The sequence below is a fragment of the Miniopterus natalensis genome, chromosome X (assembly GCF_054644295.1).
Source record: "Miniopterus natalensis isolate mMinNat1 chromosome X, mMinNat1.hap1, whole genome shotgun sequence".
Lineage (NCBI taxonomy): Eukaryota > Metazoa > Chordata > Mammalia > Chiroptera > Miniopteridae > Miniopterus > Miniopterus natalensis.
Genome location: NC_142103.1, coordinates 74,881,982 through 74,898,940, shown reverse-complemented (window position 1 = coordinate 74,898,940; position 16,959 = coordinate 74,881,982). Strand labels below are relative to the sequence as shown.

At 48.6% G+C, this 16,959-nt stretch overlaps 1 protein-coding gene across 3 annotated transcripts; it reads left to right on the top strand.

Moving 5' to 3' along the window:
* The first annotated feature begins 7,509 nt into the window (after positions 1-7,509).
* Positions 7,510-15,401, top strand: WAS (WASP actin nucleation promoting factor). Of its 3 annotated transcripts, none has more exons than XM_087813565.1 (12): positions 7,510-7,671; positions 8,023-8,163; positions 9,469-9,555; positions 9,656-9,758; positions 9,871-9,912; positions 10,005-10,058; positions 10,718-10,892; positions 11,904-11,946; positions 12,148-12,301; positions 12,503-12,912; positions 13,144-13,258; positions 15,346-15,401. In XM_087813565.1, the coding sequence occupies exons 1-12, from the start codon at positions 7,540-7,542 to the stop codon at positions 15,399-15,401; spliced, it is 1,512 nt and encodes a 503-aa protein (XP_087669691.1). In that variant the 5' UTR covers positions 7,510-7,539. The 3 variants fall into 3 exon arrangements, with proteins under 3 accessions (XP_087669691.1, XP_087669690.1, XP_087669689.1); XM_087813564.1 differs by having other exon boundaries at positions 7,540-7,671; positions 12,148-12,299; positions 12,657-12,912; XM_087813563.1 differs by having other exon boundaries at positions 7,540-7,671; positions 9,409-9,555.
* Positions 15,402-16,959: the final 1,558 nt, after the last annotated feature.

Below are 16,959 nucleotides of genomic sequence, written 5' to 3'. Positions count from 1 at the left end.
TGTCAAAGGCTTCACCGTTAGGGCTTTTAACTGCTGTAAAGTTTGAGATCAGGAGTAAAATTAATAATTTTAGTACATTGAATCCAAAGACCACAAGATGCTCACTTTATGATTTATGGTATTGGGAAAGCAGACACCCCACTGTGCCTGTCCTACTGCAGCAGGATTTAATTTTGTTATTATAGCTTCCGAGAGTTTTCCTAAAACCCAAACTCAAAGAACACTTTTTGCGTAAACTAGAGAATATACGAACGCAGGAACCACTGGGTGCAGGCACGAAAACCGAACTGGGTTTGTAACAAGAGTGTGACTGGACCACCCAGCGGACTGGGTGCCATGCCCTTGTGTGCGATCTCACTAACTCCCAGCAGTAAGCACCACCTTCTGCCCCTTCTACAGGTGAACAATCTGACCCTCTGGGGCGGTATTTCAACTCACCACCCCAAGTCCCCAAAGTCCGCAAAGTCCCACTTCAAACTGCCCGCCACACTGGTCTGGCATCCACTGCGCATGCCCAGAACCCGTGACCAATGGGAGCCCGGCGCACGGGAGTGGAGGCGGGGCTACCTTAGTTGTTCTCCCAGGCCAGGTAGCTTCAAAGAATGGCAAGGACGAGAATATGGCCGTCGACCAATCAGAGCTCCCAATGGCCATCCGGTACTTCCTATCCTTGAGCCTATTGCCCGCTCTGGTTGGTTGAGAGCCCTCGCGGGGGCGGTGAGAGCGGTTAAGATGGCGGATGTGAGAGAGGCCGGGAGCGCGACCGGAGAGACCCGCCGAGGCGGGTGGGAGTCGGGAGGATGGGTAGCGAGTCTTGGGACAACCGGGATTGCGACATTCCCCGCTAGGGGTGGCGCAGCCGTCGTATTCCTCGCCCACAAATAAAATGGTCTTGCTAGGTGGCCGCCCCTCCCCAGTGGTGCGTTCCTAGGGGGACTGTTAGCTTTTGCGTCCCTCCCCGTGCCTGCTGTGGTCCGTTCCAGGCTGCAGCGTTAAGACTCCTGGGATGCGGGCGCTGTGGGGGTGGACCTGTCAGCCTGGCGCCTTTGCCCCCTGGCTTTGCACGGCTGGGAGGGGCTTCCTAAGGGCTGTGGCGCCGGGTGCAATAGTGGTGGGAACGTGAACGATTTTGACTGTGGTGGAGGCAGTGGCTTGACCTCCCTTAGCAATAATTCCCCCTTAGCACACCCCACACCTGAGAACACAGCAGACAGTGGCAGGGAGGGACCAACCTCTCCCACCAGGCACTAGCTGGGGCGCCCGAGACACTTCTTTAGCAGTTCAGGTGATGGCCGCCCCTCTCCTCTGCCGCAGTGGTTAGCTCCCTGGACTCTCCCCCACCCCCATGGCCCCACCCCCGGCCCCACCCCTGGCCTCTGTTTTGCTTGTTTCCACTGAGGCCCCCTGGCCCTGATTTGTTCTGAAGGTCCCAGTGGGAAGTGGAGCCTGGGGGATCGGAAGGGGCTGGGGGATCTGAGGGCGGAGCCAGCCTCAGAGAGCCCCAAAGGAGGCACCCCCAAATCTCAAGCACCCCTAGACCTCAGCCCCAATATCAGCACCCATGTTTCACACACACACACCCTCGGCAGCTCAGCACATTCCTTGCTTGGACAGCTGTGCACCTGAGAGTGACATGCCCATGTGGGCTTGGGCGACTGGCCTGACCCTGCTGAGAAGCGCTAGAGCCGGCCGTTGAGCCCCTGCTAGACCATCAGTACTGAATGGCCTACTCTCCTCTGGAAGAGGAAGGACTCAGTAACTGGGACCTGTCTTCTGGCCCTCTCTGCTGGACCGCAGAACTGAGAGGCCTTGGCTTCCACATCTGAACCCTGACCTGTGGCTGCCTAAACCAGAGCACCATAACTGAGTGGCCCAGACCTCTTACCTTGACTCCTGATCTCTCATCCCTAGTCCAGGGCCTAGACTCACCAAATTGAGGCAGGCAGCCTCCCAGCCACACCCTAAGAGTCAAACCCATGGGCTGATTTGGCCTCTGGGCCTGCACTGCCTGCGGAGACACCAGAATTAATAACACTATTTTTTAGTTTGAAAAGAAAAAAACACCCCTGGGATCACATAGTCAAGGGTGTGGACAGCCCTTGGGAAGTGGACACTCCTTGAGTCATACAAGGGTTTGGATACTCATGGGGTCACACACATTCAGGAATAGATACCCCTATGGTCACACACTTGGGTGTGGATACTTCTGGTGTCACAGGCTGGGGAATGGACATTTGGGGTCACACAGATTGGGGTGTAGGGCCATAGAGAATACCCATCTACAGAGAGTTGGTGGTGACTTTGAGGGTGTGGGTAGTGAAGGGACTAAGAGAGGACCTCTGGCTCCCTGGCTAGCAGCCACAAGCCTAGAAGAGAAGGAGAGGGCTGGCTGGCACAGTGATTTCCTGTGCAGGTGGAGGGAGTAGGGTAGGAAACATGATGGGTGAGTTCTCTGAGGTTGGCAGGGAGGGCTCTAGAAACGTGTCACAGCCCTGGAGGAATCTGGATGGGCTGGTGCACAGAATAGGTCTTTGAGATGGGCTTTGCAGCAGGGGGAAGTAGAGAAAGGGTAGTGGGAAGGTGGTCATGTGTTCTGGGTCTCTGACAGTCTGCCAATGGTGGTGGGACCTGAAAGTCTGATGGAGGAGGGTGAGGAGAGGATGGGGGAACAGAAAATGCTAGGCTGAAGGGATGATAGTTCATTTATCCAATTTAGCTATTTCATAAAAACAACGACAATACATAATTATAACGTGTTAAACTCTGTACTGATCACTGTACATGAATTATCTCATTTAGTCTTCACAACAATCTTTACTGCTATTACTATCTTCACTTTATGGATAAGAGGACTGAGGCACTGAGAGGTTACCAGACTTTAAGCAGCTGGTAAGTGCCATATTCAGGCTGTAGGGCTCCAGAATCTGTGGTTATAACCATTGAGCAATTCTTATTTCTACAGGTATCTCTGCTTTTCTGTGCATGCCCTGTCCTCATTCCATCCCACCAGGACTAGAAATCAGCACCTCCCCTAAGGGCCCTTAAAGCATCCATTTCCCTGTAGCATCAGTGAACAGTATAGACACCTCTGTGAGAGGAGATGGCCCCTGCACACTCTGAGTTTTTCTTTCCCCTTTCCCCAGGTGTGGGGGTGAAGAGATGACAGGGGAAGCCTTGTGGGAAGAGGCCAGTAAATTACATCATAGAAATCTAGACTGTACAATGATTATTCAACAAATATTGGTTGAACTTCTGCATGCAGGGCCCTGTGCTAGGGAGGTGGGGGATATGGCAATGAACAAGACAGACACGGGTCTTGATCCTTCCTGCCCTGGGGGTGTGTTTTGGGAATGCCTGGTAGGCAGACTCTGGTTGTCAGAGTGATGGAGTTGCCTCAGCATTGAATGGGCAGGGGCCTGAGATGCTAAGGGAGAGCTCCACATCGCCAAGACTTGTAAGGTACGTGAATATCATTCCGGGATGGTAAAAGGAAGGCTCCCTAGATGTTTCTTATTAAAACGGAGCATTGGGTCAGAGGGTTGAGAACTGCTGTTTCCTTAGGCTGGGTCTGTTCCCAGGAAGCACCCCTCAGTCAGGGGTACGGAGGACCAGGAGGGGCAGGAAAGTAAAGGGAGGAGAAGGATGACGTGGCAATAGAAATTCTGCCATCGTGGCCTCAGTTTGATCTTAGCAGACAGCAGTAGGACCCTACCTGTGTAAGTCTCCTCCATGGACTCAATCACATAGGTGTGACCGAAGTATGGAAGACACCCCCATGTTTATCACCGACTGTGTCTTCTTACCTACTCAGGGCTTGAGGTGTGGCAGTCAATCTTGCAGGCAATATCCTCTCAAAATAAAGCAAAATAGCCCTAGCTGGTTTGGCTCAGTGGTTAGAGCGTCGGTCCTCAGAATGAAGGGCCCCAGGTTCAATTCCAGCCAAGGGCACGTACCTCAGTTGCAGGCTTAATCCCTGGCCCTGGTTGGGGCCTGTGTGGGAGGCAACCAATTGATGTGTCTCTCTCACATCAATGTTTCTATTTCTCTCTCTCCCTCCTGCCCTTCCACTCTCTCTGAAAAGCAATGGAAAAATATCTCTGGGTGAGGATTAAGAAAATAATAAATAAATAAATAAATAAATAAATAAATAAATAAATAAATAAATAAATAAATAAAGCCAAATAAGCACAAGATAGAAACAAGAAGTGACTCTGCATCTGGTGACTCCTGGCGGAGGTAGTGAGAGAGCATCAGGTGGGTGTAAGTTACTGGGTGTATCCTAGTTCTTGGTGTTCCTGGACACTCACTGGATTACTAAGAAGTAAATTAGACCTGCTCCCAGCTGTGGTGGGTGGCCTGACTTGTATTCGACCCACTCTCCTGCTGAGGACAACAGGAAAGGCTGGATTAAGGTTTTGTTTTTCTGTGTCTTAAAAAAAATTGATTTGAGAGAGAGACTTCGATTTGTTGTTCCATTTATTTATGCATTCTTTGGTTGATTCTTGTATGTGCCCTGACTGGGGATCAAACCTGCAACCTTCGTGTATCGGGACGGTGCTCTAACTAATGGAGCTACCCAGCCAGGGCAAGGTTTTGTTCTTCTTTTTAAATCTATTTGAAGACCCAGGAGAGCAAATTACCTTTGAGGTTATCACTTCAATGTATCCCTAAATACTGTTGTTCAGTGCAGAAAAGCAAGAGTCAATGGGGACACATAAAAGTAAAATAAACCAGCTCCAAATTATTAATGTAGGTCAACAGGAATTCAGTAATCTGAATAATATAAAAAATGGCATTAAGATGATTATAAATCACTATATTCCAAGATGGAGAAACTCATTCTATTAGGGACTGAAATAACAAAAATCTACTTTAGGTTTTTTATTTAGAGAAAAATATAAATTTTAAACCTATCTGCTACTTAGAAGTAAGAAAAGGAAATATACTTTTATTTTATTTTAATATATCTTTATTGATTTCAGAGACAGGAAGGGAGAGGGGTAGAGATAGAAACATCAATGAGAGTCATTAATTGGCTGCCTCCTGCATACCCCCCACTGGGGATCGAACCCACAATCCAGGCATGTGCCCTGACCAGGAGTTGAACCGGGATCTCCTGGATCATAGGTCGATGCTCAACCGCTGAGCCATGTGGGCCGGGCAGGAAATATACTTTTAAATGTTAATTTTAAAAAGAGCCAGCAAATGTAGCAGAGATTTAAGGCCCCCTGATGTAGACATAAAGGGGACAGATGTAGGGGCAGAGAAAGAAGGAGCAGGAAGGTGGAGAACAAAAGACACAGAGAAGTAGCAGAAGAATTTTATCTTGGCCCCTACATGGCACTTACATTTAAGAACTTACATAATTAGCCTCAGCTCCACAAGCTCTGATCTCAGGCAAATGTGATCTCAGGCAAATTAGCTAAGCTCTGGGCCTCAGCTTCCCTATCAGTAAAATGGTGGTGACAGTTGTGCTTACGTCATGGCGTCGTCTGTGAATATGAAATGAATTAATAAAGGCACTTAGAAAAAATTCAGAAACACTAAATCAATTAGACATTAATCCCTCATTCATTCCTTTGTTTACTGAGTGTCTAGTTTGTGCCAGATACTGGAGATATGCTTTGCACAAAGTGAGAGCTCAATGAACAGTGTTAACATGAACAAATGCAGTGGCCTTTTATTTATTTTTATTTTTAAAAAATATATCTTCATTGATTTCAGAGAGAGGAAAGGGGAGGGAGAGAGAGAGAGATAGAAACATCAATGATGAGAGAGTCATTGATCGAGCCCGCAACCCGGGCATGTGCCCTGACTGGGAATCGAACCCCAATCACCTGGATCCCAGGTGGACGCTCAACCGCTGAGCCACACCCAGCCGGGCTGCAGTGGCCTTTTAAGAAAAAGCAGCGGCTGGTCCCAATGGACAGTCTGGAAGTGCCCCAAGTCTGGAGGTAGGAAATTGCCTGGTGAGTTGGAGGCACCATAAGCTGAGTTGGTGGGGATAAGTGCGAGATAGGTTGGAATTGCCACACCAGAAGTGGCTTTGAGACTCAGGCTTAGGAGAGAAGCTTTGAACCTGCCAGCATGGGGAGATAATCAGGTTTCCAGGCATGACTGTGGGTCCCACTTTGAGATGTGCCATTTCCCTCCAGGTGTCCAGGAATCTCGGTCACACTTCAGACACACTCAGCACCCCCAAACTGCTCTATGTGTGCCTGAGTGCTTTGTGTCCCCAAACCAGAGACTGAGGCCCAAGGAAGAGTGGGGGACTGAGCTAGCATTCACTTGGGGAAACTGTCTGGCATTACCTGGTAAAGTTAGAGATATGCAAACCTTACAACCCCCTGACTCCCATCCTGAGAGTATGCATACCTGTGTGGACCAGTAAATGTGTACAAGAGTGAACACAGCAGCATTGCTCCCAACAGCAGCAGCCGGAAATAGCTGTTAACAGGAGAATATGAATAAACAGGTTGTACAGTTACCCAATAGCACACTATATAGCAGTAACAAATGTAGCAGAGGCTAATACAAATCTTAGTAACAGGCAAAGAGAAGGTGTGGAACATAGTGATGAAAAGTGTGCCCTCTGGACCTAGCCAGCCTGGCATGCAATCTGGGCTCTCCCACTTGCTAGCTGGGAGCTACTGGGAAAATCACTCGACCACTGCCTCCATTCCTTCACTTCCCTCAGTCAAATAGACACTGTAATAGTGTGGTTCCCACAGGCTATTATGAGGATTAAGTGAGTCAGTATTTACAAAGGGGTCAGAACAGTGCCTGGCACACGTGTTGAGTGTTACATGAATGTTTGTTAGATAAAAATGAATGTTGAGTGGGGGGAAAGTCAAGTCTCTGAAGATTACATACTTTAAAAGTTCAAAAGCAATGAAAAAGAAACAAGATGTTGTTTAGGCATTTGCAGATGCTATAAAATTCCTTTCTTCAAAAAAGGGGATGATAAGCAGAAAGTAGTTTGGGAGCTGTGGGGAGGCAGGGGTAAGGGATGGGTAAGTGAGCCACTCAGAAGAGGGGTGGGATCCCAGGCACCCGCCACTCACTGTGTAATTAAAGGAAAAGTTTTAGCACAGTAATCCTTCAGCACTAAGGGCCTTGGACCTCAGGCTCCCCAGGCTAACTGGATACTGTGGGGAGGAAGGAGGCTGCTCAGCCCCACGACTGACCGCAGAGTGCCTTGCAGAAGTGAGGTAGAGGCCTAGCTCTTGCTGCCAATCAGAGGGAGGAGGATCTCAGCCAGTCAGAGGGAGATGGGCTCCAGAGAGTAAGAAAGAAGGAACAGGATATGAGCTGATCCAAAAGATGGGTCTACCCAGTCAAATGGAGGAGGGCCCCAGTCTGAGAGCAGAGGGTCCAAGTCTGTCCTAGGGAGGAGGAGCCCAGGCCCATCGAGGGGCCTCTGAAGGACTTGTTTCTCTTGTGGTTTTTTGTACTTCCTGTTCCCCTGCTCACTGCGGAAGTTCCTCTTCTTACCCTGTACCCAGAGCCTAGCCGGAGAGGACAAGGGCAGGAGGCACCATGAGTGGGGGCCCTGTGGGAGGCAGGCCTGGGGGCCGCGGAACACAGGCGGCTCAGCAGAACATACCCTCCACCCTCCTCCAAGACCATGAGAACCAGCGAGTCTTCGAGATGCTCGGAAGGAAATGCTGGGTGAGCTGGGGACCTCCTGGCCCTCCCTGTCTTTCTCCCTTTCCTCCCCTTCCTCTCCTCCTCCTTTTCCTCATCCTCCCTCTCTCCTCATCTTCCCCATTCTCCTCCTCCTCTTTCTTCCCCTCTTCCTCTCCTCCTTTCCCTCTTCATCATCTCCTCTCCTAGAATCCACTTACCCCCACTCACCAATCCCAGGAAGGTCTCCATGCCTATTCACTTTCTCTCTGGTTGCGGCTCTTCCTTTGGGGCCACGACAGCCGTGGTAAGGAAGGACTAAGTCTGGCTCCCAGACCCTCTGGTTTTCCCCTCCCAGACTCCACTGAGCCCCCACCCCCTGCTCTCCCCTCCCAGACACTGGCCACCACAGTTGTTCAGCTGTACCTGGCGCTGCCCCCTGGAGCTGAGCGTTGGACCAAGGAGCATTGTGGGGCTGTGTGTTTCGTGAAGGATAACCCCCAGAAGTCCTACTTCATCCGCCTCTACAACCTTCAGGTGATCCTCGCCCTCCCCCGCCACACATGCAAACCCATTTAAGCCTGCAAGCCTAGATCTGTGTCCCTAGCCCTGAGTTCTTGGACAGATTAGTGAACCCCTGGGCCCCAGGACCAAAGACTTCATCCAGATGTCAAACTCTGGTTTGCCTTTCTAAGTCTGTGATGACTGACCCTAGAGTCTCCAAGTCAATGTCTATAACCCCCCCCCACACATATTAGTATACTGCCTAAGTCTAATCTGTTCCATAAACTCCAAAAAAAACAACCCAAAAAACCCACTATATTTTTACCTGAAACTCAAATCCACTCTAAATTCAACATTTTGAGTCCCAGAAATCCCCCATCAAAACTACTGAACCTCAGATGTTTACTTAGCTCCTAGTCATAAATCTGTTCCCCAAACCCCAAACCTGAATATGCCACTGAGTCTTGAACTCCAAATTTATCCTTATTATTTTTTAAAATATATCTTTATTGATTTCAGAGAGAGGAAGGGAGAGGGAGAGAGAGAGATAGAAACATCAATGATGAGAGAGTCATTGATCAGCTGCCTCCTGCACGCCCCCCGGCTGGGGATCGAGCCCGCAATGACCGAGAATCGAATGGTGATCGCCTTGATCCTAGGTCGATGCTCAAGTTCTGAGTCACATCCAGCTGGGCCCAAATCTATCCTTTTAACTTCACAACATGGACCACAGAATTCCTGAATTTCTTCCACAAAGCCCCAACCTGAACTCTCTGGCACATACCCCAAATTCATCTTTCTAAACCCATAAAGATGAACCCAGCATAACCACATCAACCTTCCAGAACCATCAAATACTAATTAAACTCCTAAGCCACAATTCTGTTCTACAAATCTCAAAATGCACATATCTTGGCTGAACTCCTCCCCCTAAACTCCCAAGTCTGTATGTCTGAACTTCAAATCTCAAGCCCAACTCCCAATACTGGAGCCCTACTTGCCCAAATGAAGACCTCTATAAGGGGGGATATGGGATGGGGTCTAGAATGGGCTTAGTTTCCTAGGACTGGAGTCCAAAATCCTCAAGCTCAAGCTCCCCAGTCCTACACCTAAGGCCCCAAACCCCAAATCCAAATCTCTCACTGTGGTGTCTAACTCCCATACTGTAACCCAACCCTCCACATCTGACCCCTAGATCCCCAACTCTCTGATGCTGAGTTGGAAATACCCAAATCAGATCCTGGGGCCCCAAATTTGGACACCATGTTCCCTGCTCAGATAACAGAGACCTGCCACCCAGGGCATGCCTCAGTGCCAGTGTGTTCCCTACCTCTCCAGGCAGGCCTGCTGCTCTGGGAACAGGAACTGTACTCACAGCTGATTTACTCCACTCCCACCCCCTTCTTCCACACCTTTGCTGGAGATGTAAGTGACTACCCAACCCCTGGGCCTCATTTGGGGTGTGGGGAGGAGATGGGAAAGGTATGGAGGTCCTGGAAGGCTGCTGACTCCAAAGTGTGTGCAGGACTGCCAAGTGGGGCTGAACTTTGCAGATGAGAGCGAGGCCCAGGCCTTCCAGGCCCTGGTGCAGGAGAAGATACAAAAAAGGAATCAGAGGCAAAGTGGAGGTAAGGAGACCTTGGGGGAGGAAAGAAAGTTGGGTAGAGGTGAGTGAAAGAGTGGGGAGCTGTAAAAGCCCCTCTTATGGTTCTGATCTCCTGTCTACCTGTCTCTCTACAGACAGACGCCAGCTACCCCCCCCACCAGCACCAGTCAATGAAGGTGAGTCCTCTAGGCAAGTAGGGGTAATAAGAGGCTAGCCCAGGAACCTGTGGCAGAGTTGTCAGAGCTCTCTACCCACTCCATCTTCCCAGAGAGAAGAGGAGGGCTTCCACCCCTGCCCTCACACCCAGGTGGAGATCAAGGGGGTGAGTACTAATTCTTCCTTGTTCCTGGATGAACAGGTGGGTGGGGAGTGGGTGGGTGTATGAGTAATGTGGTGGGTGCAGGGACAAGTGGGTGAATGAGTGGGTGGGTGGATGGATGAATGGATGTGTAGGTGGATGGATTTGTGGTGGATAAATGGTTGAGTAAGGGGTTGAATTGATGGGAGGATGAAAATATAGATAGATATATAGATGCATAGGTGAATTGGTATGTGGATAAGTTGGTGAATGGATGGAGGGATGATTGAGTAAATAGAGTAAATGAGTGAGTGATCGAATTGAATGCACTGAACAGTGAACAAATGAAAAAGTTACATAAAATTTCAATCAGCAAAGAAAGTAATGATTGAATGAATGAATGAGTGAACAACTAATTTAACAAATTAATTAGTTAATGAGCCAGTGAATGAATGAGTCAATACTTAAGTGATAAGCATGAGTGAATGAATAAATTAATTAATCAGTGAATGTTTGAATGGTTTGTGAGAACCACCCATCCATTTCTCCATAAACCCCCTTGGACTCCCTCCATGACCATCAAACTCACAGAGATTTCCCTAACAGTTTTTCTGTTTCTTGCCCCTATGCTTTGGTTGGTAGGTAAGTGGGTCCATGGTTTAGTCACCCTATTGTCCCCACAGGCCCAGCAGCTGGCCCACTGTCCCTGGGGCTGCTGACAGTGGACATCCAGAACCCGGACATCACGAATTCACGATACCGTGGACTCCCAGCACCTGGGCCTGGCCCAGCTGATAAGAAACGCTCAGGGAAGAAAAAGATCAGAAAGGCTGATATTGGTGCACCCAGTGGATTCAAGTGAGAACCTTTTTCCAGTGGGCCTATAGATGCCTTGGGGGGGGGGGGGAGCAGATGAGCAGGTGGACAGGAGGAGAGCTAAGTGGATGGAAGGATGGGCAGATGGATGGGTGGGCTGGTGGGTAGATGAGTGGATGGGTGGGTGGGTGCAAGTCCGGGACTAGGGAGAGGCAGTGAGGCACCAAGGTTGCAAACTTAACAGAGACAGTCAGTTTCAAGGTCATGCAAGTGCAGTTCATGACACTGAGAGTGAGTGCCTTCTTAAATTTTGTACCCTAGGCCTTTAACTTGCCTCACCCTAGTCCTAACTTGGGTGGGATGGTGGGTAAGTAGATGGATAGATGGATGCAGGAGTGAAATGAATGAATGAATAAGTGGGTTGGGGAATAAATGGATAGGTGGTTAGATGGATGGGAGGATGGGTAAATGAAAAGTGGGTGGATAGAAGGATGGGTGAGTGAATGAGTGTATGGACAGATGAATATATAGGCTGATTGGTTCACAGACAAGGTGGATGGGGATGGATAGATGGCCAGATATGTGGATGAATGAACAGTTCAGTGGATAAATGGACAGAAGTGTGTGGTTGAATGGAGACAAATGAGTGGATGGATGGAAAGGTGGGCACATGGGTAGATGGATAACTGGATAGACAAGTGTGTGAGGACAGATTGATGGACAAATGGGTAAACAGATGTGTGTGGGCAGATAAGTGGAGAGACAAATATATGATGGATCAGTAGTCTAACAGGTGAATGTGGATGGCTAGTTGGACAAGTGGATGGGTAGATAGATGGTGGAAAAGGGATGAAATGGCAAATGGGCACCACAAACTATGGACTCCCTTCTAATTCCATAACTACTGCTCTCATTCACTCATTCATTCACTTATGGCTCATTCATTAATTCTGGTCCCTCAGAGTCCCTCTAGGCAGGAGAGGGCAGGAGGGCTTCACTAGGAAGGGAAGGAAGGACAGTGGGGCTTCACTGGGGTCTCCTCACCTCCCCTAGACATGTCAGCCACGTGGGGTGGGACCCCCAGAATGGATTTGACGTGAGTAACTCTGAAGTCCCCTGGACTCCATTCATCTCCCACCTATCCTTCCCTAGTCCAGCGATCAGACCTACCCCCAGACCCCACCCTTCCCACACCCCTCTCAGATCCTTCTCTGGGGTGGACCCCGTGATAATCCATGCCCCTTCCCTCCCCACCTTATTCGCCCACTCCTGCCTCTGACTTTTTCCTCCGGAGCAGGTGAACAACCTGGACCCGGATCTGCGGAGCCTGTTTTCTAGGGCTGGAATCAGTGAGGCCCAGCTCACTGATGCTGAGACCTCCAAACTTATCTATGACTTCATTGAGGATCAGGGCGGGCTGGAAGCTGTGCGGCAGGAGATGAGGCGGCAGGGTGAGTCCTTTCTTCTGAACACACTCTTCTTCTCCAACCCTGGTAGCTGATTTCCAAAAGATACACTGTAGTCACTTAGTCCTCGTGGAAACCCCTCTACTGTTTGAATCAGGAGTTGGCCAGTTGGATACTCATTTTACAAATGAGCAAACCAGGCTTGGAAGAAAATTATAATAGCTATGTGTTATTTTCCCCCCTCAGAGCCGCTTCCACCACCCCCACCGCCATCCAGAGGAGGGAACCAACCCCCCCGGCCCCCTGCTGTGGGGAGTAACAAGGGTCGTTCTGGTCCACTGCCCCCTGTACCTTTGGGAGGTGCGCCGCCACCACCAACTCCCCGGGGACCCCCACCTCCGGGCCGAGGGGGCCCTCCACCACCACCCCCTCCAGCCACAGGACGTTCTGGGCCACCACCCCCTCCGCTCCCAGGAGCTGGGGGTCCGCCTCTGCCACCACCACCACCACCGCCACCACCACCACCACCCCTCTCTGGGAATGGGCCAGTCCCTCCCCCAGTCCCTCCTACTCTGGGGCCTGTGGGGGGCTCGGCCCCTGCTGGAGGTCGAGGGGCCCTTTTGGATCAAATCCGGCAGGGAATTCAGCTGAACAAGGTGAGGACCAGCAGGATAGAGGACTGGGGGGTTGGAACTCGGGAGTGTACTGTGCAAATAAGGGTGTTAGGGGTCTGGGGCTGAGACTGATGGGGTCCCAAGATTTTGGGGTTCAGTGATTTTGGGAGGTTGATGCGGAGAGGCGGGCTTGGAGCCTTGAAGGGGACTGGAAGGGGTGAGAAGTGCTCTCACAGGCCCTGAGCTCTCTGTGCTGTGCCCTGCTTGCTGCAGACCCCTGGTGCCTCAGAGAGTTCTGGGCTGCAGCCGCCACCTCAGAGCTCAGAGGGACTGGTGGGTGCCCTGATGCATGTAATGCAGAAGAGAAGCAGAGCCATCCACTCCTCAGGTGAGAGTCTGCCTTCCCCACCACCTTTGGGCTGCCCTCTCTAGAGCCCATCCTGCCAGGACAGTGACCCTGTTTCCCAGGGCTAGTGTTGGCCTAAAAACAACCCCAACAGCCCTAGCTGATTTGGCTCAGTGGTTAGAGCGTCAGCCTGTGGACCGAAGGGTCCTGGGTTCGATTCTGGCCAAGGGCACATACCTTGGTTGCAGGTTCAATCCCTGGCCCTGGTCGGGGCACTTGTGGGAGGCAACCAATTGATGTGTCTCTTTCACATCAATGTTTCTATCTCTCTCTCCCCCTTCTGCTCTCTTTAAAAAGCAATGGAAAAAATATCCTTGGGTAAGGATTAAAAAAACAAACAAACAAAAACAACAACCCCAACAGTCTCCATCAATAGTAACATTAGCCCCATCTGTTGATAGTGATAACGTGAATCTTATATCAGTCTCCTTTTTGACAATGTTAATGTTGTCATTATGTAACAATAGTATAATTAACTCTATCTTTAACAGTAATATTAACATTAATGACGCAGTATGTCCACACTATTAACATTAATCCCATTTGTTCAGTAGTATAAACATTAGCTCACTATGTGATGATAATATTATAAAGAACCCCATTTTTGACAGTAATATTAACCTTAACTCCATGTGTCAACAGATTAACACTAACTCATTGTATGATAATATTATAACTCAATCTTTTTGCAATAATGTTAACAGGAATCCCCTAATGTGTCAACAATATTGTTATTATATGACAATTATGTGAGGATAATATGAACCTCAACCTATTATGTAACAATAATATAATTAACTCCAACTTTGACAATAATATTAACATTACCCCAGAGTGTGTTCACAAGATTAACATGAATCCATTGTATGACAATATTTTAATGAGCCTCATATCTTTTTTAAAAAATGTGTTTTTATTGATTTTTAGAGAGAGAGGAAAGGAGAGGGATAAAGAGAAACAGATGAGAGAGAAACATCACCGATCAGCTGCCTCCTGCATGCCCCCTACTGGGGATCTAGCCCGAAACCCGGGTATATGCACCGACCCGGAATCGAACTGTGACCTCCTGGTTCATGGGTGGAAACTCAATCACTGAACCACACTGGCCAGGTTGAACCTCATATCTTTTTTCCCCTTAAATATCTTTATTAATTCCAGAGAGAGGAAGGGAGAGGGAGAGAGAGAGTTGAAACATCAGTGATGAGAAAGTTGTCATTGATCACCTGCTCCTGACTGGGGAGCGCAACCCGGGCCTGTGCCCTGACCGGGAATCGAAGAGCGATCTCCTGGATCCTAGGTCGATGCTCAACCACTGAGTCATGCCCGGCCGGGCTGAACCTCATATCTTTTGACAATGATATTATTATTATTATTATTTTAATTTTTAAATTTATTTTTCAATTACAGTTTATTTTTTTTTTAAATACATCTTTATTGATTTCAGAGAGAGGAAAGGAGAGGGAGAGAGAGCGATAGAAACATCAATGATAAGAGAGTCATTGATCAGCTGCCTTCTGCACGCCCTCGACTGGGGATCGAGCCCGCAACTCGGGCATGTGCCCTGACCGGGAATCGAACCTCCATCTCCTGGATCCTAGGTTGATGCTCAACCGCTGAGCCATGCCCGGCCGGGCGACAATGATATTATTAAGACCATTATGTGTCAACAATATTAACATTAACCCACTATGAAACAACATTGTAATTTAGCCCACCCTTGCTAATAATATTTAAATTCACCCCATTAAGGGACAAACCTGTTAATGTTAATCCTTTGTGTGACAATAATATCCCAATTAACCACACATTTTTTACAATAATATTAACTTCAACTCCAACTAGAACCCAGACCCCAGCTATATCTTGTCCCAAACAGAAACCCTAATTCTCTCTCCTCTGAGGGGGCCTCATCCTTAGCCAATGCACAGGCCCCAGATCTGATTTCCTAGCAGGAGACCTTAGCACCCCAGGACCCCGAGTCCTGACTTCTCCATCCCTAGGAAACCCCCTCTCCAGGGCTTGTGAATCCTCGTGTCCATCTGAGTTCCACTTTTTCTGTCCCCTTTCAGATGAAGGGGAGGACCAGGCCGGAGATGACGATGAGGATGATGAATGGGATGACTGAGTTACCACCATCCCCACCTGTTTTGCACCTGATCCCCTGGCAGCTGTTGCTCGAGGCCTTCTTCTCTTGGGTTCCAGGCCCCCAAGGCGTTTCTTCCCTACCAACCCCTCCAATGCTGTTATCTCTGACTGGCCCTTAGTCGCCTTAGCAATAGCCCTTTTTTATACAAAATTTCTCAGTTCTCAGTCAAAGATTTTAAAACAAAAATAAAATAACTGTCTTTTTGTTTCTCTAAATCTGTTTATGTTCTAAATGTGGGAATTTGGGGTCCTTTTCTCCAAAAGTTCCTTTTATTCATCTATACTATTTCATTTATTTAGCTTTACACATATACATTCATTCATTCACTTGTTCCCTCAGTCATTTAGCCTGTATTTCTTTGTTTCCTTCTGCCCTTTTTTTCTTTCCCCAAATATTTATTGTCAGGCACTACTTTAGAGTCTGGGGATAAAGCAGTGGAAAAAGTCGACAAAAATTCTTGCCCTAGCGGGGCTGACATTCTAGGGACTGACATTCCAGGGGAGGAGACAGACAAGAAAAGAGGAGTCAAGTAGAAACAAAAGATAGTTTTAGATCATGATAAGTGCTGTGTGCTGAGGGGAAATGACATTCAGATAAGGTGTTCTAGAAAAGCCGCTTGAAGTAGGTGGTAGTTATGCTGAACCTAAAGAGAGAGGAGTCAACCAGGTGAATATTTGGGGGAAGGGCATTCCAGGCAGAGGGAAGAGCTATGCAAAAGCCCTAAATTGGGGGAAAAGCTTGGCATGAGGCCAGGTGTGGTGAACGAGTGGGAGAGTTATTTATTCATTCACTTATTTATTTTTAAAAAACTGTTCAACTCACACAATACTCAATGAAGAGAACTTTCAATGGTCAGACTCCTCCACTCTCCATGCACAAAACTCACACAAGATCCTAATGGTCAGAATCCCCTTCTTAGTATTAAAATTTGTTTCTGTACAGTTCCCAGTTTAAACCAAGTCCTGGCCAATGGCAGAGGAAGAGGAAAAGACTTACTAATCAGATAGATCTGCTCTAGAACCCAGGTAAGATGCCACACTTCTGAGTCTCAGTTTCCTTATCTATACAATGGGGGTAACATTATGTAACATGGATTCCCACTGGGTCACCCCTCCTCCTCCTCTTCCTCCTCTTCCTCCTTCTCCTCCAGGACTTGCCCTCCAGAAAACAGGAGCAGCTCAAAACTGTACCTGGTGTTTAAAGCATTGCCAATGGAGTCATTAGCAACCCTTGCACATTAAAGCCTAGAATCGAGGTGCCTACCCCTTCCCATTTCTGAAATCTGGTGTATTGAAGATCTCAGGTAGCCTACCTTTAGAAGAGGAGGAGGGGAGAAAGACAAAGGTGAGGGAGAATCCAGAGAGGGCAGATTTCTTCCATCTTCAAGAGCAGTGGAAGAAATTTGGAACCATTGGGATACAGGTTGGGGGGTTAGGGGAAGAAGGGAAACAGCCAGGCAGTAGGGGAAGCTGGGGCGGTGAGGTTGTAGGTATGGAGAATGGGAGCTAGCTTTGTACCTTTAGAAATCTCCCGCTGC

What these genes read in the sequence shown, in the direction of transcription:
- WAS (XM_087813563.1), top strand. Translation starts at nt 7,540, where the DNA reads ATGAGTGGGGGCCCTGTGGGAGGCAGGCCTGGGGGCCGCGGAACACAG. An exon ending in TGCTCGGAAGGAAATGCTGG is followed by an intron (nt 7,672 to 8,022) that starts GTGAGCTGGGGA and finishes CTCCCCTCCCAG; the next exon opens with ACACTGGCCACCACAGTTGT. An exon ending in ACCCCCAGAATGGATTTGAC is followed by an intron (nt 11,947 to 12,147) that starts GTGAGTAACTCT and finishes CCTCCGGAGCAG; the next exon opens with GTGAACAACCTGGACCCGGA.